Genomic DNA, 25561 nt, shown 5'->3' with positions numbered 1-25561 from the left:
AAGGTGCAGGAACTGTGCATAATGTGTGTGCTGAGATGTGTGTTTCTGTGTGAGGGGTGGGGATGCATGTGATGAAGCATCTCCTGAGGTAGTGTGTCGTTTCACCCATCTGACAAAGGGAGCTGTGGGTGGGTTTTCCACTCATGTTACAGGACGGGAGGTTATTCGCAAGGTGGCTCCCTGCAAACTCTCATTATCAGCCTGCCAACACCTGCAGGGTGATGCAGAGTGGATGGGTGTAAAGGGACAAGTCTCTCTCCCTAACCTTTCCAATTTTGCATTGTTTTAATCACGGAAACTATTTTAAAATAATCTTGTGTTTATTTGAGGAGAAGCAAAATCCTTAGCCCAGGATTCTCTGGCGGATCTTACGGAGTCCCAGTCCTTGTTCTGTGATGCGAATCCTGCAGGCAGGTTTGATGCTCACTGCAGTGTTCAGTGTGATCAGCAGGAGTGTGCAGCCGAGGACACTGCCGGCCATGATGTCCCACCGTTTCTGTAGACCAAGCAGCCAGTATGTTAAACACCATTAGTCATCTTGGCAATTTACAGCACCACCCTTATAGAACCAATTATCACAGTCACCATGGTGACTCCCATCGTCTTAATGAGCTTGAACAGTTCATTTTATAAAAGAACAATCACTACAATCAAACACTGAAATATTGATGGAAGGAGCTGTTCTGAAGATAAAAAGCCATTCAGTCCCTTTGTGCCTGTTACACAGGAGGAGGCCATTCAGTCCCACAGCCATGTTTCTTGCCTCGGAATCACAAGGCTCTGGGTTCAAGACCAACTCCAGGGCCTGAGCGCAAAATCTAAGGTTGATACTCTGTGTAGTACAGAGGGAATCTAATCTGCAGGCAAATCACAGAGATAGATGTCTCCTGCTTTTCCAGAAATGTATTAATGACCTAGACTTTAGTCTATAGAGCACAATTTCAGAATTTGTCGATGATATGAAACTTGGAAACATTGTAAACTGTGAGGCGGATAATGCAGAACTTCAAAAAGAACATAGACAGGATGGTGGAGTGGGCAGACAGGGTGGTGGGGGTCGGCAGACAGGGTGGTGGGGGTCGGCAGACAGGGTGGTGGGGGTCGGCAGACAGGGTGGTGGGGGTCGGCAGACAGGGTGGTGGGGTGGGCAGACAGGGTGGTGGGGTGGGCAGACAGGGTGGTGGGGTGGGCAGACAGGGTGGTGGGGTGGGCAGACAGGGTGGTGGGGGTCGGCAGACAGGGTGGTGGGGGTGGGCAGACAGGGTGGTGGGGTGGGCAGACAGGGTGGTGGGGTGGGCAGACAGGGTGGTGGGGTGGGCAGACAGGGTGGTGGGGTGGGCAGACAGGGTGGTGGGGGTCGGCAGACAGGGTGGTGGGGGTCGGCAGACAGGGTGGTGGGGTGGGCAGACAGGGTGGTGGGGTGGGCAGACAGGGTGGTGGGGTGGGCAGACAGGGTGGTGGGGGTCGGCAGACAGGGTGGTGGGGAGGGCAGACAGGGTGGTGGGGGTGGGCAGACAGGGTGGTGGGGTGGGCAGACAGGGTGGTGGGGTGGGCAGACAGGGTGGTGGGGTGGGCAGACAGGGTGGTGGGGTGGGCAGACAGGGTGGTGGGGTGGGCAGACAGGGTGGTGGGGTGGTGGAGTGGGCAGACAGGGTGGTGGGGGTCGGCAGACAGGGTGGTGGGGTGGGCAGACAAGGTGATGGGGTGGGCAGACAGGGTGGTGGGGTGGGCAGACAGGGTGGTGGGGTGGGCAGACAGGGTGGTGGGGTGGGCAGACAGGGTGGTGGGGTGGGCAGACAGGGTGGTGGGGGTCGGCAGACAGGGTGGTGGGGTGGGCAGACAGGGTGGTGGGGGTCGGCAGACAGGGTGGTGGGGAGGGCAGACAGGGTGGTGGGGAGGGCAGACAGGGTGGTGGGGGTCGGCAGACAGGGTGGTGGGGGTCGGCAGACAGGGTGGTGGGGTGGGCAGACAGGGTGGTGGGGTGGGCAGACAGGGTGGTGGGGTGGGCAGACAGGGTGGTGGGGTGGGCAGACAGGGTGGTGGGGTGGGCAGACAGGGTGGTGGGGTGGGCAGACAGGGTGGTGGGGTGGTGGAGTGGGCAGACAGGGTGGTGGGGGTCGGCAGACAGGGTGGTGGGGGTCGGCAGACAGGGTGGTGGGGAGGGCAGACAGGGTGGTGGGGGTCGGCAGACAGGGTGGTGGGGTGGGCAGACAGGTGACAAATGAAACTTAATGAAGAGAAATGTAAACTCCTTCATTTTGGGAGAAAGAAAATAGAGACAATGGGTGCGATTTAATGGACATGTTCCTACTAGTGGGAGCAAGCGGGAGCAGCCGCGAACTTCCCGACGTGTGACCCGGCTTGGCTGTCATCAGTATCAAATGTTAATTGGTCCATTTAACTAAGCCCCATGGGCTTCACGCCACAAATGATGGTCCCGCCAGCTTAATTGTCAGGACCGTGCCGCCAGCAAGAGGGAGCACCACTTAAACTGACCCATGCCACGGAGAGACCACCCCCACCATTTGGGGATGTTGACCTGGCCAGATTGTTGGATGCGGTCAAGACGAGACAGGATGCCCTGTTGCCCGAAGGGTCAAGGAAGGTCAGCCACTGGCAGCCAGGGTTGCTTGGGAGGAAGTGGCAGTGCCATCAGCTCGGGGAGCGTCACCAGGAGGACCGCCACCCAGTGCCGTAAGAAGATCAACAATCTTCCTGGGCCGCACAGGGGGGTTGGCTCCGGCCCCCCCCCCGGCCCCCATTGGCCACACGCTCGGCAACGCCCCTGTCCAGCACCATACCGTAACCCGGCCCACCCATGTCCAGCTGTGCAGTCCACGCCTGCCCCCTCCACCCCCCAACCCATCCACACCACACCCACTTTGTGATGAACGAAGCTCGAGGCTCATAATGCCCTGTCTGTGTTCCTGCAGGTGATGATGACCCACAACAGACGGCAGAAGACCCAGAAAGGCGATGGGGTGCTGGACATCGGAATCCTCACCCCCTACGAAGAACGGGCCCTGGAGTTCGTGGAAGTGGCAGCAGACAGATAGGTCATTGACGTAGAGGTTGGTGTATGGCGCAGAGGTGAGGATCCACTGGCCGCCACCCACATGATCCGTCAAAGAACAATATAGCACAGAAACAGGCCCTTCGGCCCTCCAACCCTGTACTGGTCATGATACCACCCTTAGCCAAAACCCTCAGCACTTCCTAGTGCCGTATCCCTCTATACCCATCCATTCATGTATTTGTCTGGATGCCTTTTGAACGCCGCTAATGTACCTGCTTCCACAACATCCCCTGGCAGCGGGTTCCTGTCAAATGTGAGTTGTTAATGCCATACAGAATGTTCCATCCCTCCCACTGACCAAATATCCGGCAGGATCTCCATCCGACGGTGCCGGCCCTTCGGGGGTGGTCCCCCCTCCCCCACCTCCCAAGATAACACCTCGGAGGGGCGCTCCGAGGAGATCACCTCATTCACGGCACAGATGTCATCCCTACCCTCCACCACACCTTGGTGGGCAACAGTGGTGTCAGGCTTCTAGAGCACATTCTGGTGAGCATCACACAGTTGCTGATGCCCATCAGGTGGAGGGTGGAATGCCCAGGTGAGACAGCAGTCGGAGGTCTGCTGGATCCCAAGACCCAGGTGGGTCCCAGTTAGATGCTGAGCCTCTGGATCGGGTTTACCTGAAGTTGATGCAATTGATAGAATGCGGCCATGGGATTCGGAGGGGCATGTCATCAACACTCCAGCAGGTCCATAGCCTTAATTGGAGAGGTTCCAGAGGCTATGGGCACAAGAGATGGCACTGGCAATGCATAGCACTGCTGGGGTGGTGACCACAGTGGAGAGCCTGGTGCATAACTTCGGCAGCATGAGTGGAGGTGTCCATGGCGTAGCTCAGTCAGTGACGGCCATGGCTGAGGGCCTCGGTAACATGTCCAACTCGCTGGGTGGCGTGTCCCAATCCCACGTAGACCTTTGAGGCGCTGCGGAGTATGTCCCAGTCTCAGCTCGGTATTGCCGAGGCACTCCCAGAGCATGTCCTATTCGCCAGGGGATGTGTCCTGGTCACAGGTGGACATTGTTGGGGCACTCCAGAGCATGTCCAAAGGCGTGTAAGTTAGGTGGATTGGCCATGCTAAATTGCCCTTAGTGTCCAAAATGTTAGGTGGGGTTATTGGATTAGGGGGATAGGGTGGAAGTGAGGTCTTAAATAGGTTGGTGCAGACTCGATGGGCCGAATGGCCTCCTTCTGCACTGAAATGTTCTCTTTTTTAAAAAAATATATTTATTCAAATTTTTCAACAAATTTTCAACAAAATCCCACCCCCCCATAAGAAGGAAAAAACAAGAACACAAGCAGAGATTATACATTGGATTTCCCCCATAGACAATAACCCCCATATAACATTTAAAAACACAAATAGGGAAACCCCCGACCTTCACCCAAATGCCACCCCAAAAGAAACCCCCCTCTCTCCCTCCCCCTCCCCCCCAACCCCCCCACCCCCGGGTTGCTGCTGCTGCTGACCTCCTCCTAACGCTCCGCGAGATAGTCGAGGAACGGTTGCCACCGCCTGAGGAACCCTTGCACAGACCCTCGCAAGGCAAACTTTATCCTCTCCAGCTTGATGAACCTTGCCATGTCATTGATCCAAGCTTCCACAATAGGGAGCTTCACATCTTTCCATTGTAGCAAAATCCTCCGCCGGGCTACCAGGGACGCAAAGGCCAGAATACCGGCCTCTTTCGCCTCCTGCACTCCCGGCTCGTCCGATACCCCAAATAATGCTAATTCCCAGCTCGGCTTGACCCGGGCGTTCACCACCTTGGACATAGTCCTCGCAAAACCCATCCAGCGCTGGGCACGACCAGAACATATGGACGTGATTTGCCGGGCTCCCAGAGCACCTCCCACATCTGTCCTCCACCCCAAAGAACCTACTCAACCTTGCCCCTGTCATATGCGCTCTGTGAATAACTTTGAACTGTATTAGGCTGAGCCTGGCGCAGGAGGAGGAAGAATTAACCCGACTCAGGGCACCAGCCCACAGACCCTCATCTATCTCCTCCCCAAGCTCCTTCTCCCACTTGCCCTTTAGCTCCTCCACCGAGGCCTCCTCTTCTTCCTGCAGCTCCTGGTAAATCGCCGCACTGTATGTTCTCTGTGCAGAGTCGTATCATCTCCCCCGACGAAGGCGTGTCTTGGAGTGCGGCTCCAGAACAGACTGGCACGGCGGGGCATGTGCCGCCGGCAAGTGGGCTGAGGCCCACCGGCCCCAGGGGATGCTCACCAGGGGCATCGGGTTGCGTAAGCAGCAGGCTGTCACCACCTCCGATGTGTATCCTGGGGACACACCTAGACGCAACGGTAGAGCACGGAAGGCGGAGGATCACGGAGAGGGCACTGGGGAGAGCGAGTTTTGGGAGGGTGGGTAAGGGGAGATGGTACCATCGGGCGCTCGGGGCAGTTGAGGACACATATGTACATCTTTAAAAAACGTTGAACCTGAGAAATATGACGCCTCTGGCATTTTCTTCTGCAAAGTGGGCCGACCACCAATCCCTCACCCCTTCCCCAGCCCCCGGACATGGCAGTCCTGGATTTCCAACCAAGGAACACCACCTGCAGGTGATGAGCGAGCGCTCAGCTCTCAGTGGGTTGTCATCACCCCCCTGCCTTCGACCCACTGACCGTGACGACAGTCCCATCACCCTGGAGTCACACCCTATGTGAAGCGGGCCGGGCTCGACGGACCCGCGCCGCTGCTGCCTATCCTCCGGCTGTGTACTATCTACAAGAATTCACCAAGGTTCCTGAGGCAGCACCTTCCAGCTTTGACAAAGAGTCATCCAAACTTGAAACGTTAACCCCCTTTACTCTCCACAGATCTGCACACAAACACTAACTCAGGGTTTTACCACTTACTGCAAAAAATACCTGTAATACAATATAATTGAAATTCCTACATTCATCACACTAAGACTGAGTCCGCAGCCGCCACGTGAGCATCCTGACCGGCAATAGCAGGTTAGTTCCACGCCGTCGGGAACTCGGCCGGTCAGGGGCAGAGGGTTGCTGAGCGGGCCTCTGTGAATGGCCCCCTGGTGGTGCGGCGTATCCCACGGTGACGCCGATTTTCGGTGCCCGGAGATTCGCCAAACCGATGCCGGGCCCGATTACAGCATCAAACTGGATTCTCCGTTCCGGCACCGCAAACGATTTCAGCATCGGGGTGTGGAAAATCCAGCCCTGTGTGTTTGCTTTCAGTTTTCACTTTGATCAAGAAGGCAGAGGGCCACAGCTCTGATTTCTCTCTAAAGACATGAAATAAAGGTCTTTGTCTATGCACAGCCAGTTAAACCTGCAGGGAAATCCAGTCCAGCACCAGCTGCAGACTAGGTGGATTGTTTGAAAATCTTTTAAAAACTCTCATGTGGAGAACTCTAGTCTTATCTCAGTGATGCGGATAGTTAATCTGGTGGAGGTGGAAGCAAGTCAAAATTAAACAGTCCTGTGATGGATCTTCCGCGTGAAGGCCCAGGTTAATACAAGTTAAAGTGACTCCTCAGAGGAGATCCCACAGCCTGAGAGTTTCTTCCTGAATGTTTCAGCCAGAAGAACCTCGTTAGTAATCTAACAGGTGGTTTCAATACTCTGTGTCTTGGGAAGATAGCCGACTACAATGATTTCAATATCAGCAACAAGGTCACCTCTTTTTCTTCCATTTTAATCCCAATCATTTTGCCCCTTTCCCTTCTCCTCATGTGTGCCTGTCTTGTGTGGATTTGGAGAGAGGGTGGGACAGTAAAGTGGGACAGTAATAGTTTAATTGGCTGTTATTCTATTATAATTATTGCATATCCTTTCTCTCTTTGTTATTATAAATAAACAGTTATTGTGTTTTACTTACAAATCTGTAAGTCATTGGAGCAGTCAAGGGTCAAAGATCTCAGAAACCTTTTACAAATTATTGGTTAATTTGCTCATGTTGGGACTCTGGGGCCCGTGAGGCTGGAATTGACCGCGTACTTGCCCAGGTGTCGTAACAAATGCTTCAACCTTATCTTTTGCACTGAGGAGCCGGGCTCCCCCATCATTGAGGATGTGAATATTTGTGTAGCCTCCTCCTCCTGTGATGTCAGCTTACATAGGCCAGACTTGCAATATCCATGTATTGAGAGGATCAAGGGGTGATCTAATTGAGGTTTTTAAGCTGATTAAAGGGTTTTCTTGGATAGATGGAAAGATGGAAACTATTTCCACTAATATGAGGAGAGACTACAAGGTGGCACAACTGTAAAATGACAAGGTCATTGAGTAATTTATACTTATTAAGAAAGCAATGATACTCGCACTAGCCCTGGGGAGCAACGCTGTCTACCATCCTGCAATCTGAAGAACAACCGTTTCCCACAGCTCCGTTTTCAGTCCTCAAGCTATTTTTATAAATCAAAGTGGACATTAACTGTTCTATTCCATGAGCCTCAATTTTGTTCACCAGCCTTTTATTGGTACTTTTCAAACACTTAAAATCCAGAGCGAAAAATTCTGCTCCGCTCCCTTCATCAACCTTCCCTACTCCTTCATGAAAAAGAGTTCAAATTTCTCGGGATTTGTTTGGGGGGGTAAAACGCCACAGTTGAAGAAGGTGCTGTTGGAGGGGGGGGGGGGGCATTGGGGGAGGAGCGGGGTGGCTGGCTCTTCTGAATATAATAAATTATTATTGGGTGGCGAATATTGCAATCGTCAGGAAATGAGGGAGGGATCGGTGTGGGAGTGGGTGGAAGAGGCCCCATGTAAAGACACGAGTTTGGGGGCACTGTTAACGGCACCTCTGCCAGCCAGGTACACCACAAGCCCGGTAGGCTGAGGGTGTAGGGACAGTGGAGGCAGCATATGGGGTTGGAGTGGGCATCAGCGTGGGCACAGATATGTGGTAATCACCGATTTGCTCCGGGGGGAGGGGGGTTAGAGGGGGGGTTCCAGAGGTGGCAGCGGGCGGGGAATGAGAGATTTGGAGATCTTTTCATTGATGAGGACTTCCCGAGCTTGGAGGAGTTGGAGGAATTTGAGTTGCCGGGTGGGAATGGGTTCCAGTATCTGCAAGTGAGGGATTTTATGTGGAGGAAGAGTTTGATCTTCCTGCACCTGCCACACCAGGGGCTACAGGATACGGTGGTGTCAAGAACAGGAGTAGGGGAGGGGAAGGTTTCAGAGATCTACAGGGAACTGATGGAGTGGGAGGGAACCCCAATAGGGGAGATGATGCGAAAATGGGAAGAAGAATTGGGTGAGGAGTTGTAGGCCGAATTATGGGAGGAGGGCCTGAGGCGAGTCAATGCATCCTCGTCGTGTGCCAGGCTCAGCCTGATACAATTTAAGAGCGCACATGATGGTGGCCCGGATGAGCAGGGGCTTCGAGGGGGTGGAGGATAGATGTGGGTGCTAACGGGGGGTCCTGCGTGCCATGTCCATATGTTTTGGGCATGTCCGAGGCAGAGGGGTTTCGGGCAGGGGTTTGCTGACGTCATGTCAGAAGTTTTCAATGTGGTCCGGTTGCGGCTATGCCTAGGTAGGTCGCACGTTCGGCAGCTCCCGCCGGGAACGGACTTTTGGGCTCTTCAGAGGGGCCCCAACAGCAATTGTTCGACGGCTTCCAGTGTGGAAAGGTGACAGCAAGGCGCCCCCGACATTATATGGATTGGACCAGGAGTGGAGCGGTTAACAAAATGATCCTGGTGCAGCGAAACGTGCGAGGGGGGAAAAGCAAGATGGCGGCGGGTGGAGACCAAGCAGCATGGGTGCAGTGGTCGCAGGAGCAGCAGGAGTTTCTTAAACGCTGCTTTGAGGAGCTGAAGACAGAAATGCTGGCGCCAAAGAAGGCGGCGATTGAGAAGCTTGTGGAGACACGAGTACGAGGACGAGATCTTGGGTCTGGCGGTGAAGGTGGAGGCGCACGAGGCGCTGCATAAGAGGTGGGCGGAAACATTCGAGGACCTAGAGAATAGGTCGTGGAGGAAGAATCTTCGGATTCTGGGTCTCCCTGAAGGAGTGGAGGGGCCCGATGCTGGGGCATATATGAGCACGATGCTCGATTCGCTGATAGGGGTCCCTGGAGCTAGATGGGGCTCATCGGGTCCTGGCAAGGAGACCCAAAGCCAACGAGCCGCCAAGGGCTGTAGTGGTGAGGTGCCACCGCTTTATGGACAGAGAGTGTGTCCTGAGATGGGCCAAAAAGAGCGGAGCAGCAGGTGGGAGAACACGGAGATCCAAATTTATCAGGACTGGAGTGCGGAGGTGGCTAAGAAGAGGGCTGGTTTCAACCGGGCTAAAGCGGTGGGGAGAAGGCGAGTCGGATGCTGGTACATCAGCTTCGTAAGAGGGAGGCAGCAAGAGTTAAGGATAGAGGGGGGAATATGGTGCAGAGTGCGGTGAGAATAAACAAGGTATTTAGGGACTTCTATCGGGGTCTGTACAAGTCTGAGCCCCCAGCGGGGGAGGAGGGGATGCGACGATTCCTAGATCAGCTGAGGTTCCCGAGGATGGAGGAGGAGGTGGTGGCTGGTTTGGGGGTGCCGATTGGGCTGGAGGAACTGGTTAAAGGATTGGGGAGCATGCAGGCGGGGAAGGCCCCAGAGCCGGATGGGTTCCCGGTTGAATTCTACAGGAAATAAGTGGACCTGCTGGGCCCGTTGCTAGTGAGGACTTTTAATAAGGCGAGGGAGGGGGGGAACCTTGCCACTGACAATGTCCAGGGCACTGATTTCTTTGATCTTGAAGCGGGACAAGGATCCATTGCAATGTGGGTCATATAGAACGATCTTGCTCCTCAATGTGGATGCTAAGTTGCTGGCGAAGGTGCTGGCTACGAGAATTGAGGACTGTGTCCCGGGGGTGATTCACGAGGACCAGACGGGATTCGTGAAGGGTAGGCAGCTAAACACAAATGTGCGGAGGCTCCTCAATGTGATTATGATGCCCTCGGTGGAGGGGGAAGCGGAGGTAGTGGCAACTATGGACGCGGAGAAGGCCTTTGATCGGGTGGAGTGGGAGTATATTTGGGAAGTGTTGCGGATGTTTGGGTTCGGGGAGGGGTTCATCAGTTGGGTCAGACTGCTATATAGAGCCCCGGTGGCGGGTGTGGCTACGAACCGGCGGAGGTCGGAGTACTTTCGGCTGTACCGGGAACCTTATCCCCCTTGTTGTTTGCACTGGCAATTGAGCCGCTGGCCATGGCACTGAGGGAGTCCAGGAAATGGAGGGGACTGGTCGGGGGGGGGGGGTGGTGAGGAACACCGGGTGTCGTTGTATGCCGACAACCTGTTGTTGTATGTGGCGGATCCAGTGGAGGGGATGGCGGAGGTCATGCGGATCCTGAGGGAGTTTGGGGACTTTTCGGGGTATAAACTCAACGTAGGGAAGAGTGGGCTCTTTGTGGTGCATTCAGGGGACCAGGGAAGGGGGCTAGATGAGCTACCGCTGAAGAGGGCGGAAAGGAGCTTTCGGTACCGAGGGATCCAAGTATCTAGGAGTTGGGGGGCCCTGCACAAGCTCAATTTGACGCAGTTGGTGGAGCAGATGGAGGAGGATTTTAAAAGATGGGATATGCTGCCACTCTCACTACCGGGTAGGGTTCAGTCGGTCAAAATGACGGTCCTCCCGCGGTTTCTCATTGTGGTCCAGTGCCTTCCCATTATGATCCCCAAGGCCTTTTTCAAACGGGTAAGCAGGAGCATCATGGGATTTGTGTGGGCGAATAAGACCCCGAGGGTGAAGAGTGTTTCTGGAGCATAGCTGGGACAGGGGGGGGCTGGCGCTGCCGAATTTGTGTGGCTATTATTGGGCAGCCAATGTGGCGATGATCCGTAAGTGGGTAATGGAGGGAGAGGGGGCGGCGTGGAAGAGGCTAGAGATGGCGTCCTGTGTGGGCACAAGCCTGAGGGCGCTGGTGACACACCGCTGCCGCTCTCGCCGACAAGGTACACCACTGTAGCCACGTAAAATGGCTGCGTTCCGATTAATCTGGCCAAAACCCAGTTTAAAATGGCTAACCCAAAAGACTGCTGGGAAAAGCAGCCAAAAAGACACAAGCAGGCAGCTGCAGACAGGTTTGCAGCTTCAGCTCGGGGAACGTAGCCCAGATCGATACTCCGGGCTATCAACAGCCCATCAACCCAGGTATCCGCAGTTTCATTCAGGACTGTTTACACCTAATCAACTCAGACATCCACAGTTAAATCGGCTATCCCCGGGAACAATTGCAACATCTTAGCAATTGAATACCGGGCCAGACCTGTCGGCGCCTGCAGTGGCCGAAACAAAGACAGGTGAGCGACCACCCCCCCGATCGAGGAATCGCCTCACCATTGGACACATCGACCCCAGAGACTGGGGACAGAATCCAATCACTTGGGACTCAGGGTCAAGGGCCGCCCCGGGAGGCGGGAAGCCCCTGGGCCCTATAGAAGTGAAAGTCCAAGTTCAGATCACTCTCTCTCTCATCTTCGCCTGCTCGAGACCTTCGCAAGACCCGCCACCGTGTATCATAAGTTTGAATCCAACAATCGCTATCCGGTAGAGACACCTAGCCACCGACCTGTAGCAGCCTTTTGAATCCTGCGGGCCAGATTTGATTGGACAAGCCATTCATTTCCCTGACCTGGTGGCGTCTTCCTAAGTTAAGTATTGGCCAGTAGTGATAGGTTTGTTACATAGAAAGTAGTATTAGGGTATTAATATTGCTTGTTGTATATAATAAATGACCGTTGTTTTAATCCTTACTAAGCGGTGTGCTGTATTATTAATCATAACATAAACTTGAACCACATGGCGGTATCATAAAGATACCTGGCGACTCATGAGCAAAGGTGACCTAAACAGAGCAAATAGAGTAAAGCTAGAAAGAGCAACATAAGTGGCGACATCCTGACGGGACCCGACTTAGAAGTGGAAAACCACTCCGGGAGAACCCCAACATTTTGAATTAGAATCCAATCGGAAAAAAAAACCCACAAGTGTTCAAGCGGTTCTGGTTAATAATTCACAATTCGGAAGTGTGTATATTCATGCGTAACTAACAGGGTTATAAGGCAAAACTGATAGATTTATGTTGCGTCAAAACTGTCGGCAGTTGGTATTTTGGAAATTAGCGCAAGCCGTACCCGCATCTACCACACCCCCTGTTCCAAATTCGAACGTAATGAGCAGATAAGAGAGAGCCATGCAGGCAATGCAAGCGATGCAGCGCCTCAAGAACCCCGAAGATTTTGCTGTCGCACCAGTCAGCAGCGTAGGAGCGGGACAGTGTCCCGTTTGGGAAGTGGAAATCCGCAAATTTCTGCAGGGCAAAGGATGGCCCGTGTGGAAGGATTTCTGCAGTAACGACGATTCAGGTCCTGGAAGTATAGGGCATACTTGGTGGGAGAACCCGAGTGAGATCCACAGAAAGAGTTTATCAAAAGCACGCAAGCCGATGGCAATTGTGTCCTGTCTGGCACAATTGCGAGGCACAGAGGAGGTCGTCAGGACGCTCCGCAAGGAAATAGAAGGCATACATCGGATGAGTAAAACCGATGTATGCGGAATTGAGAAAGAGAACCAGGAATTGAAAGGGAAATTAACAGCAAAGGACCAAGAAGTGGCTGACGCCAAACGGGGTCACCAATCTTGTCTGGCGCACTTGAGTAGTTTCCAGTCACAATATGAGAAGGCTTATCAGGACCTGCAACGTGCAGTCCTGGTGAAGAAAGAAACAGAAAACCAGTTAGAGAAGCTCCAGAAACAATGCAGTGATCTCAAGGCAGCCTTGAGAGCGCTCCACGCCACAACAACGGAACAAAGGCAGAGTACTTTAGACCATGCAAAGTGCCGAAAGCAGGTTGCAGACTTGAAAGCACTGCTTTCTGTCCAAAAGGGATTTCAAGAAACCTTTGGGGAAAGTCTAGAACAGGAAGACGGCCCTGATTGGGAAGAACTGCAAGAGACAGCGCAGAGATATGTTCAGGGAGCATGTGCGCAGGGAAAACCCCAAAGGAGGAAAGCACCCCCACCCCCCACACAGCAGATAATACAGGCTCCCATGAACCCTGTAACAACCCACCGCACCGCCACAGCAGACGAGGCAGAGGTCTTATATTCCACCCCCCTCACAGTGACCCAATTACGGGACGCGTGTGCCAAAATCACACCGTTCCTCCCCGCTTCAGACCCACACCATTTCTTTGCCACCGTCAAACACCAGGCGACCATGTACGGCCTGGATGAGAAAGAGCAGGTAAAGCTCACGGTCCTCAGCTTAGACCCATCGGTCGCAGCAGCCCTTCCCGACCCACAGAATGTAGGAGGAGGCACCCTTGCAGAAATGCATACCACGATCCTGGATGCGATCGGGTACAACCGGGGCGACCCCGTAGACAGTCTGAATAAATGCAGATAGAAAAAGTCTGAACACACCACAGCGTTCGCAGGCCGCTTGTGGATTCATTTTGAAGCCGTTTTCAGCAACGTAGATCGTGCCCATTTGTCTGCAGACAATATGGCCAAGTGGACCCGCACCCTTATCTCCCATGCCAAGGAGGCAGGACAGAATGCCTGTAGCAATTATGACCCCTCGGAGGAGGCTCATAATGAGAAGTGGGTGGTCAAGAGATTGTCCCGCGTTTGGGAACAAGCGGCTCACGGCAAATCAGCCACTAGAACCCCTGAGGAAAACCAAGCTGCCGCAGACGTGCAGGCAGTAAGAACCACTCTCCACAACCCCGCCTGGGTAAACGAGGGAAAGAACAGCCCCCTCCAGCCAAACCGCAAGAGTGCTACAATTGCGGAAAATTGGGACATTTTGCTAGAGAATGCAATGGCCCTAAAAAACCACAGAGTGCCCAACCAACAGGCACTCTCGATAAGAAAAAGGCAGAGCCCGTAGCGACCGAGAACTGAGGTGTCCACATGATGATTTAAAGGAGACACTTGGTGAAAAGTGTTGTCCTTTCTGATGGAACCTGCAGAATGTTTTATGTTGTCTGTCTGTTTGTTAAATGTTCGTCCTACAGGAGAATTTTCTCACCGCCCCACACCCATTCACCTGAACTTTTTTAAACTTTCCCGCTGACACCCACCACCGCCACACGCCCATTCGGCCGATATCTCTGAGGACTTGCCTCAGACGCCCACCAGACCAGACGCCCGATCGTAGCTACTCTTCTGATTGGATGGTAGAATCAGAACAGTAACCCCACCATGATGACTACATTTTTGTTGGTTCTTTGGTCGCTCAGGCAGTGGAGAAACGGCGTGAGACCCGCCCTGCCTGGGGACCCCCCCGTTTGTCAAAAATGCTCGGGTAGGGAATATACGGTATTGGTAGCCGTCCTACCCGGGGACTCCACCCAAATCGTACCCGTCGCGGCCCACACGCACCTCATTCGAACTTTACTTTCAAAAACCGTTTTATTTTATTTAGGCAACCTTTGGGTTGCTGCCACATGCTATTTACATCCTAGAGCATTTGGATGGTAAAGTTAGCACTGGTCCACCATTGGGAAGTGTGCCGTGTCCAAACATTTGTTTTGAAAAAAAAAAAATGGGGGGGGGGGGGGGGGAGTCACATACGGTGACCAATTATAAGGGTTTAATTGGCCCCAAGAAGGACAGACACACTAACACACCAGATATTAAACCGAAGTATTTACACACACTGCGCTTGTCTTACAGAACTCCAGAAGCTCCAAGTCCGGAGAAAACCAGCGAACACAGGAAAAGGAAGGAAAGAAGACAGCCATGAGGACTCCTTTCGTGCTCAACATGCTTCTTATGGACTTTTTGTTGCGCGGGAACGCGGACCCCATCACTCCAAACCCCCCTGCCGTTAACGCTTCACTGCTCCGTAGTACCGAGGGCCCAGTCACCAACCACGCTGCATTATCCTGGTGTGCCAAGCTCATAACTTGGTACTCCCTGTCGTACATCACTGAGGCACTGTTGGCATTGGCTATACTCAGTTGTGCAGTACAGACAATGCGCCTCCGCAAGTGGAAAAGGAGAGCGTACCGCGCTCGAACCCCGGTCTATCGGATCCGATCCCCGATATTCGGCTATGACCAGACCCCTCACCCCTGCAACCTATAAAGAATAAAAAGAGTATTCACGTGCATTATTCCTGTAAATAAAGAGATATACGGAACGTTTCATAAAAAAAAAATGTATGATCCTGAGCTTGACTGCCAAGCCAGGAAAGAGTATATTAAATGTTGTGATTGTTGTTGTATGTTTTAGGAAGATAGGATAATGCAATGTTTAGGAGTATAGAGTGTTTAGGTAAAATTAGAGGTTCCCAGTTTATTTTTTTTTATAGATACATGCCCCTGCCTGACATAGCGCCCTCAAGAATTGTTTAGGTAAATTTTTGTGCATAGCTAGGGTCAGAGTAGTGGCCATGGGGGAGGTGACCCCCCCCCCACCCCAAGTCGGGAAACGAAGAGGACAAAATTTATGTGATCCTTCACGCTTCGCGTTAGGATCACAAGGTGGGAATGTAGCCATGTAAAATGGCTGCGTTCCGATTAATCTGGCCAAAACCCAGTTTAAAATGGCTAACCCAAAAGACTGCTGGGAAAAGCAGCCAAAAAGACACAAGCCGGCAGCTGCAGACAGGTTTGCATAGTCAGCTCTGGGAAGTTAGCCCAGATCGATACTCAGGGCTATCAACAGCCCATCAACCCAGGTATCCGCAGTTTCATTCAGGACTGTTTACACCTAATCAACTCAGACATCCACAGTTAAATCGGCTATCCCCGGGAACAATTGCAACATCTTAGCAATTGAATACCGGGCCAGACCTGTCGGCGCCTGCAGTGGCCGAAACAAAGACAGGTGAGCGACCACCCCCCCGATCGAGGAATCGCCTCACCATTGGACACATCGACCCCAGAGACTGGGGACAGAATCCAATCACTTGGGACTCAGGGTCAAGGGCCGCCCCGGGAGGCGGGAAGCCCCTGGGCCCTATAAAAGTGAAGGTCCAAGTTCAGATCTCTCCCTCTCTCATCTTCACCTGCTCGAGACCTTCGCAAGACCCGCCACCGTGTATCGTAAGTTTGAATCCAACAATCGCTATCCGGTAGAGACACCTAGCCACCGACCTGTAGCCTTTTGAATCCCGCGGGCCAGATTTAATTGGACAAGCCATTCGTTTCCCTGACCTGGTGGGCTCTTCCTAAGTTAAGTATTGGCCAGTAGTGATAGGTTTGTTATATAGAAAGTAGTATTAGGGTATTAATATTGCTTGTTGTATATAATAAATGACCGTTGTTTTAATCCTTACAAAGCGGTGTGCTGTGTTATTAATCATAACCTAAATTTAAACCACGTGGCAGTATCATAAAGATATCTGGCGACTCATGAGCAAAGGTGACCTAAACAGAGCAAATAGACTAAAGCTAGAAAGAGCAACACCATGAGTCCAGTGGTGGCGGCGACGCTGAAGATCTGGGGGCAGTGGAGGCGACACAGGAGCGAGGTGGGAGCCTCGGTTTGATGCCCGTTTCGGGAGAATCATCATGGATGGATGGGGGGTTTCGGAGCTGGCATTGGGCAGGGATTAGAAGAATGGGGGACCTGTTCATCGATGGGACGTTTGCGAGCCTAGGGGCGCTGGAGGGAAAAGCTTCCAGGTACATGCAAGTGAGGGCGTTTGTGAGGCGGCAGGTGAGGGAATTCCCGCTGCTTCCTGCACGTGGGATTCAGGACAGGGTGATTTCTGGTGTATGGGTTGGAGAAGGCAAGGTTTCGGCGATTTACCAGGAGCTGAGGGAAGAGGAGGCGGCCTTGGTGGAGGAGTTAAAGGGCAAGTGGGAGGAGGAGCTTGGGGAGGAGATAGATGAGGGTCTGTGGGCTGATGTCCTGAGTAGGGTTAATTCTTCCTCCACTTACGCCAGGCTCAGCCGAATACAGTTCAAAGTTATTCACAGAGTGCATATGACAGGGGCGAGGTTGAATAGGTTCTTTGGAGTGGAGGACAGATGTGGGAGGTGCTCGGGGAGCCTGGCAAATCACGTCCATATGTTCTGGTCGTGCCCGGCGCTGGATGGGTTTTGGAGGGGTTTTGCGAGGACTATGTCCAAGGTGGTGAACGCCCGGGTCAAGCCGAGCTGGGGAATGGCATTATTTGGGGTATCGGACGAGCCGGGAGTGCAGGAGGCGAAAGAGGCCGGTATTCTGGTCTTTGCGTCCCTGGTAGCCCGGCGGAGGATTTTGCTGCTATGGAAAGATGCAAAGCCCCCTAGTGTGGAAGCTTGGATCAATGGCATGACAGGGTTCATCAACCTGGAGAGGATAAAGTTTGCCTTGTGAGGGTCTGTGCAAGGGTTCCTCAGGCGGTGGCAACCGTTCCTAGATTATCTCGCGGAGAGTTAGGAGGAGGTCAGCAGCAGCCCAAGGGCGGGGGGGGGGGGGGCGGATTTCCCTATTTGTGTTTTTAAATGTTATACGGGGGGTTATTGTATATGGGGGAAATCCAATGTATAATTTCTGATTGTTATGTTCTTGTTTCTTTCTTTTTGTTGGGAGGGGGGTTTTGTTGAAAATTGAATAAATATATTTTTTTTTAAAAAATAAGTTTTCAATGTGCTGCGGCGCTGAGGACCCGGGTTCGAATCCCGGCCCTGGGTCACTGTCCGTGTGGTGTTTGCACATTCTCCCCATGTCTGCATGGGTTTCGCTCTCACAGCCCAGGTTAGGTGGATTGGCCATGCTAAATTGCCCCTTAATTGGAGAAAAAATAATTGGGTACTCTAAATTTAAAAAAAAAGACGTTTTAACAGTGAGTGTGGGGCAAAATCCAGAGGTGGCGATTTTTGGTGTGTCGGAAGACCCGGGAGCCCAGGGGATGAGAGAGGCTGATGGCCTGGGTTTGTCTCCCTGGTGGCCCGGAGATGGATCTTATTAGGGGGAGGGACTCGGAACCCTCGAAGTCGGGGGTACGGGTTAGTGACATGGCAGGGTTTCTCAGACTTGAGAAAATTAAATTCGCCTTGAGGGGATTGCTGCAGGGGTTTGCCTGAAGGTGGCAGCCGTTTCGCTGTCAGCAGGGGGTGGGGTGGAAAAGGAGGCATGGGGGGCAGGGGTGAGTAAGGGCAGGAGAACCAGTGGAGAAAGGGGGCTGGGGAAGGTGGTCCTGTTTGTGTAAGCCATGTTGGCTGGGATTTGTTACTGGGGGTGGGTGTTGGTTATATCATTTTGATCTTGTTGAAACCTGATGTTTAAAATTATTAAAATGATAAATGCCATAATAAAAAAGTGTTCAAATTTTTTTTCGATGAATAAATCTGGAAGTAAAAAGCTAATCTCAATGTTTGTGATGAAATCTTTCAAGAACACATCTGGTTCACTACTGCCCTTTAGGGAAGGACGTGGTCTGACCTACATGACACTCCAGACCCATAGCAATGTGGTTGACTCTTAACTGCTCTATAAAATATCCCAGAAAACCACTTGGCTGTATCAAACCACAACAAAAAAATTAGTAAAGAATGAAACAGCATGGACCAACTTGCATTGACCAAGCCACCAGAAACTACAACTGCAAACCCAACCTTGTCATGTGCCAGGCTCACGACCAGAGCGTACTACCAAGTTACCACCAACACGTCACCTGTTCCACCAGAGGCCCAAAAACCTGGACCACTGCTACACAAAATATCAAACATGCCTACCGCTCTATCGCCCGCTCACACTTTGGCAGGCTGTGCTCCTGCTCCCGGCTTATAAGCAACAACTGAAGCAAGAGAATTCGTCAAAGAAAGTCGGGCATTGTTGGTCTGAGGAATCGGATGTTCTCCTACGAGACTGCTTAGAGTCAATGGACTGGTCAGCATTTAAAAACTCTGCGACCAGCCTGAACGAGTACGCCATTATAGTAACTGACTTTACTAATAAGTGTGTAGAAGACTGTGTGCCAAAGAAGGATGGAAGCTCAGAACTAGAACAAACAGAGTTGTTATCTCTGGGATGTTGCCCGTGCCACGTGATAGTGAGATGAGGAATAAGGAGAGAGAGCATTTAAACACGTGGCTACAGGGATGGTGCAGGCGGGAGGGATTCAGATTTTTGGATAACTGGGGCTCTTTCTGGGGAAGGTGGGACCTCTACAGACAGGATGGTCTACATCTGAACCTGAGGGGCACAAATATCCTGGGGGGGAGATTTGTTAGTGCTCTTTGGGGGGGTTTAAACTAATGCAGCAGGGGCATGGGAACCTGGATTGTAGTTTTAGGGTAAGGGAGAATGAGAGTATAGAGGTCAGGAGCACAGATTTGACATCGCAGGAGGGGGCCAGTGTTCAGGTAGGTGGTTTGAAGTGTGTCTACTTCAATGCCAGGAGTATACGAAACAAGGTAGGGGAACTGGCAGCGTGGGTTGGTACCTGGGACTTCGATGTTGTGGCCATTTCGGAGACATGGATAGAGCAGGGACAGGAATGGATGTTGCAGGTTCCGGGGTTTAGGTGTTTTAGTAAGCTCAGAGAAGGAGGCAAAAGAGGGGGAGGTGTGGCGCTGCTAGTCAAGAGCAGTATTACGGTGGCGGAGAGGATGCTAGATGGGGACTCTTCTGCCGAGGTAGTATGGGCTGAAGTTAGAAACAGGAAAGGAGAGGTCACCCTGTTGGGAGTTTTTTTATAGGCCTCCTAATAGTTCTAGGGATGTAGAGGAAAGGATGGCGAAGATGATTCTGGATATGAGCGAAAGTAACAGGGTAGTTATTATGGGAGATTTTAACTTTCCAAATATTGACTGGAAAAGATATAGTTCGAGTACAATAGATGGGTCGTTTTTTGTACAGTGTGTGCAGGAGGGTTTCCTGAAACAATATGTTGACAGGCCAACAAGAGGCGAGGCCACGTTGGATTTGGTTTTGGGTAATGAACCAGGCCAGGTGTTGGATTTGGAGGTAGGAGAGCACTTTGGGGACAGTGACCACAATTCGGTGACGTTTACGTTAATGATGGAAAGGGATAAGTATACACCGCAGGGCAAGAGTTATAGCTGGGGGAAGGGCAATTATGATGCCATTAGACGTGACTTGGGGGGGATAAGGTGGAGAAGTAGGCTGCAAGTGTTGGGCACACTGGATAAGTGGGGCTTGTTCAAGGATCAGCTACTGCGTGTTCTTGATAAGTATGTACCGGTCAGACAGGGAGGAAGGCGTCGAGCGAGGGAACCGTGGTTTACCAAGGAAGTGGAATCTCTTGTTAAGAGGAAGAAGGAGGCCTATGTGAAGATGAAGTGTGAAGTTTCAGTTGGGGCGATGGATAGTTACAAGGTAGCGAGGAAGGATCTAAAGAGAGAGCTAAGACGAGCAAGGAGGGGACATGAGAAGTATTTGGCAGGAAGGATCAAGGAAAACCCAAAAGCTTTCTATAGGTATGTCAGGAATAAGCGAATGACTAGGGAAAGAGTAGGACCAGTCAAGGACAGGGATGGGAAATTGTGTGTGGAGTCTGAAGAGATAGGCGAGATACTAAATGAATATTTTTCGTCAGTATTCACTCAGGAAAAAGATAATGTTGTGGAGGAGAATGCTGAGCCCCAGGCTAATAGAATAGATGGCATTGAGGTACGTAGGGAAGAGGTGTTGGCAATTCTGGACAGGCTGAAAATAGATAAGTCCCCGGGACCTGATGGGATTTATCCTAGGATTCTATGGGAGGCCAGGGAAGAGATTGCTGGACCTTTGGCTTTGATTTTTATGTCATCATTGGCTACAGGAATAGTGCCAGAGGACTGGAGGACAGCAAATGTGGTCCCTTTGTTCAAAAAGGGGAGCAGAGACAACCCCGGCAACTATAGACCGGTGAGCCACACGTCTGTAGTGGGTAAAGTCTTGGAGGGGATTATAAGAGACAAGATTTATAATCATCTAGATAGGAATAATATGATCAGGGATAGTCAGCATGGCTTTGTGAAGGGTAGGTCATGCCTCACAAACCTTATTGAGTTCTTTGAGAAGGTGACTGAACAGGTAGACGAGGGTAGAGCAGTTGATGTGGTGTATATGGATTTCAGCAAAGCGTTTGATAAGGTTCCCCACGGTAGGCTATTGCAAAAAATACGGAGGCTGGGGATTGAGGGTGATTTAGAGATGTGGATCAGAAATTGGCTAGCTGAAAGAAGACAGAGGGTGGTGGTTGATGGGAAATGTTCAGAATGGAGTACAGTCACAAGTGGAGTACCACAAGGATCTGTTCTGGGGCCGTTGCTGTTTGTCATTTTTATCAATGACCGAGAGGAAGGCGCAGAAGGGTGGGTGAGTAAATTTGCAGACGATACTAAAGTCGGTGGTGTTGTCGATAGTGTGGAAGGATGTAGCAGGTTACAGAGGGATATAGATAAGCTGCAGAGCTGGGCTGAGAGGTGGCAAATGGAGTTTAATGTAGAGAAGTGTAAGGTGATTCACTTTGGAAGGAATAACAGGAATGCGGAATATTTGGCTAATGGTAAAGTTCTTGAAAGTGTGGATGAGCAGAGGGATCTAGGTGTCCATGTACATAGATCCCTGAAAGTTGCCACCCAGGTTGATAGCATTGTGAAGAAGGCCTATGGAGTGTTGGCCTTTATTGGTAGAGGGATTGAGTTCCGGAGTCAGGAGGTCATGTTGCAGCTGTACAGAACTCTGGTTCGGCCGCATTTGGAGTATTGTGTACAGTTCTGGTCACCGCATTATAGGAAGGACGTGGAGACTTTGGAGCGGGTGCAGAGGAGATTTACCAGGATGTTGCCTGGTATGGAGGCAAAATCTTATGAGGAAAGGCTGATGGACTTGAGGTTGTTTTCGTTGGAGAGAAGAAGGTTAAGAGGAGACTTAATAGAGGCATGCAAAATGATCGGGGGGTTAGATAGGGTGGACAGTGAGCCTTCTCCCGCGGATGGAAATGGCTGGCACGAGGGGACATAGCTTTAAACTGAGGGGTAATAGATATAGGACAGAGGTCAGAGGTAGGTTCTTTATGCAAAGAGTAGTGAGGCCGTGGAATGCCCTACCTGCTACAGTAGTGAACTTGCCAACATTGAGGGCATTTAAAAGTTTATTGGATAAACATATGGATGATAATGGCATAGTGTAGGTTAGATGGCTTTTGTTTCGGTGCAACATCGTGGGCCGAAGGGCCTGTACTGCGCTGTATTGTTCTATGTTCTATGTTCTATGTTGAGCTTGTACCCTGAGAAATCCCCGAACTCCCCGAGGATCCTCATTACCTCTGGCATTCCCCTCACCGGGTCCGCCACATATAGCAGCAAGTCGTCCGCACAGAGCGACACCCTATGCTCCTCCTCGCCCCTCCAGTTCCTCGACTCGCTCATTGCCATAGCCAGGGGTTCAATCGCTAGTGCGAAGAGCAGAGGGGACAGGGGACACCCCTGCCCCGTCCCTCGATGCAACCGAAAGTACTCAGACCTCCTCTTGTTCGTGGCAACACTCGCCATCGGGACCTCATACAACAGCCTAACCCACCTGACAAACCCCTCCCCGAATCCGAACCTCTTCAGCACCTCCCACAAGTACCCCCACTCGACCCTATCGAAGGCCTTCTCAGCATCCATCGCCACCACTAGCTCCGCCTCCCCCTCCCTCGCCGGCATCATAATAATGTTCAGGAGCCTCCGCACATTCGCATTCAACTGCCTCCCGTTTGGTCTTCGTGGATCACCTGCGGCACACAATCCCCAATTTTCGTGGCTAAGACCTTCACCAGCACCTTGGCACCTACATTTAACAACAAAATCGGCCTGTAAGACCCACACTGCAGGGGATCCTTGTCCCGCTTCAGGATCAAGGAGATAAGTGCCCGGGACATCGTCGGGGGCAAGGCCCCCCCCTCCCTTAACAAAGAACAAAGAAATGTACAGCACAGGAACAGGCCCTTCGGCCCTCCAAGCCCGTGCCGACCATGCTGCCCGACTAAACTACAATCTTCTACACTTCCTGGGTCCGTATCCATCTATTCCCATCCTATTCATGTATTTGTCAAGAGGCCCCTTAAACGTCACTATCGTCCCTGCTTCCACCACCTCCTCTGGTAGCGAGTTCCAGGCACCCACTACCCTCTGCGTAAAAAACTTGCCTCATACATCTACTCTAAACCTTGCCCCTCTCACCTTAAACCTATGCCCCCTAGTAATTGACCCTCTACCCCGGGGAAAAGCCTCTGACTATCCACTCTGTCTATGCCCCTCATAATTTTGTAGACCACTATCAGGTCACCCCTCAACCTCCTTCGTTCCAGCGAGAACAAACCAAGTTTATTCAACCGCTCCTCATAGCTAATGCCCTCCATACCAGGCAACATTCTGGTAAATCTCTTCTGCACCCTCTCTAAAGCCTCCGCATCCTTCTGGTAGTGTGGCGACCAGAATTGAACACTATACTCCAAGTGTGGCCTAACTAAGGTTCTATACAGCTCAACATGACTTGCCAATTCTTATACTCAATGCCCCGGCCAATGAAGGCAAGCATGCCATATGCCTTCTTGACTACCTTCTCCACCTGTGTTGCCCCTTTCAGTGACCTGTGGACCAGTACTCCTATATCTCTTTGACTTTCAATACTCTAGAGGGTTCTACCATTCACTGTATATTCCCTACCTGCATTAGACCTTCCAAAATTCATTACCTCATTTGTCCGGATTAAACTCCATCTGCCATCTCTCCGCCCAAGTCTCCAAACAATCTAAATCCTGCTGTATCCTCTGACAGTCCTCATCGCTATCCGCAATTCCACCAACCTTTGTGTCGTCTGCAAACTTACTAATCAGACCAGTTACATTTTCCTCCAAATCATTTATATATACTACAAAGAGCAAAGGTCCCAGCACTGATCCCTGTGGAACACCACTGGTCACAGCCCTCCAATTAGAAAAGCATCCTTCCAGTGCTACTCTCTGCCTTCTATGACCTAGCCAGTTCTGTATCCACCTTGCCAGCTCACCCCTGATCCCGTGTGACTTCACCTTTTGTACTAGTCTACCATGAGGGACCTCGTCAAAGGCCTTACTGAAGTCCATATAGACACCATCCACTGCCCTACCTGCATCAATCATCTTAGTGACCTCCTCAAAAAACTCTATCAAGTTAGTGAGACATGACCTCCCCTTCACAAAACCATGCTGCCTCTCACTAATACGTCCATTTGCTTCCAAATGGGAGTAGATCCTGTCTCGAAGAATTCTCTCCAGTAATTTCCCTACCACTGAAGTAAGGCTCACCGGCCTGTAGTTTCCGGGATTATCCTGGCTACCCTTCTTAAACAGAGGAACAACATTGGCTATTCTCCAGTCCTCCGGGACATCCCCTGAAGACAGTGAGGATCCAAAGATTTCTGTCAAGGCCTCAGCAATTTCCTCTCCAGCCTCCTTCAGTATTCTGGGGTAGATCCCATCAGGCCCTGGGGACTTATCTACCTTAATATTTTTTAAGACACCCAACACCTCGTCTTTTTGAATCTCAATGTGACCCAGGCTATCTACACACCCTTCTCCAGACTCAACATCTACCAATTTCTTCTCTTTGGTGAATACTGATGCAAAGTATTCATTTAGTACCTCGCCCATTTCCTCTGGCTCCACACATAGATTCCCTTGCCTATCCTTCAGTGGGCCAACCCTTTCCCTGGCTACCCTCTAGCTTTTTATGTACGTGTAAAAAGCCTTGGGATTTTCCTTAACCCTATTTGCCAATGACTTTTCGTGACCCCTTCGGGCCCTCCTGACTCCTTGCTTAAGTTCCTTCCTACTTTCCTTATATTCCACACAGGCTTAGTCTGTTCCCAGCCTTTTAGCCCTGACAAATGCCTCCTTTTTCTTTTTGACGAGGCCTACAATATCTCGCGTTATCCAAGGTTCCCGAAATTTGCCGTATTTAACCTTCTTCCTGACAGGGACATGCCAGTCCTGAATTCCTTTCAACTGACACTTGAAAGCCTCCCACATGTCAGATGTTGATTTGCCCTCAAACATCCGCCCCCAATCTATGTTCGTCAGTTCCCGTCTAATATAGTTATAATTAGCCTTCCCCCAATTTAGCACATTCATCCTAGGACCACTCTTATCCTTGTCCACCAGCACTTTAAAACTTACTGAATTGTGGTCACTGTTCCCGAAATGCTCCCCTACTGAAACATCTACCACCTGGCCGGGCTCATTCCCCAATACCAGGTCCAGTACTAGTTGGACTGTCCACATATTGTTTTAAGAAGCCCTCCTGGATGCTCCTTACAAACCCCGCCCCGTCTAAGCCCCTGGCACCAAGCGAGTCCCAGTCAATATTGGGGAAGTTGAAGTCTCCCATCACCACAACCCTGTTGTTTTTACTCTTTTCCAAAATCTGTCTACGTATCTGCTCCTCTATCTCCGCTGGCTGTTGGGAGGCCTATAGTAAACCCCCAACATTGTGACTGCACCCTTCTTATTCCTGATCTCTACCCATATAGCCTCACTGCCCTCTGAGGTGTCCTCCCGCAGTACAGCTGTGATATTCTCCCAAACCAGTAGCGCA

The 25561-nt window shown here is 51.5% G+C and overlaps 1 protein-coding gene across 4 annotated transcripts in view; it reads right to left on the bottom strand.

Moving 5' to 3' along the window:
* The window catches only part of pltp (phospholipid transfer protein), a 200640-nt gene that overhangs the window by 104317 nt on the left and 70762 nt on the right, over positions 1 to 25561 (bottom strand). For all 4 annotated transcript variants that reach the window (XM_072514495.1, XM_072514497.1, XM_072514496.1 and 1 more), the window contains exon 2: positions 373 to 496. In XM_072514495.1, the coding sequence (XP_072370596.1) occupies positions 373 to 496 (124 nt within the window). The remainder of the gene's footprint in view (positions 1 to 372; positions 497 to 25561) is intronic.

This window comes from Scyliorhinus torazame, chromosome 8, assembly GCF_047496885.1.
Source record: "Scyliorhinus torazame isolate Kashiwa2021f chromosome 8, sScyTor2.1, whole genome shotgun sequence".
In the NCBI taxonomy this organism is placed as follows: Eukaryota; Metazoa; Chordata; class Chondrichthyes; order Carcharhiniformes; family Scyliorhinidae; genus Scyliorhinus; species Scyliorhinus torazame.
This window is presented reverse-complemented; position numbering and strand designations above follow the sequence as displayed.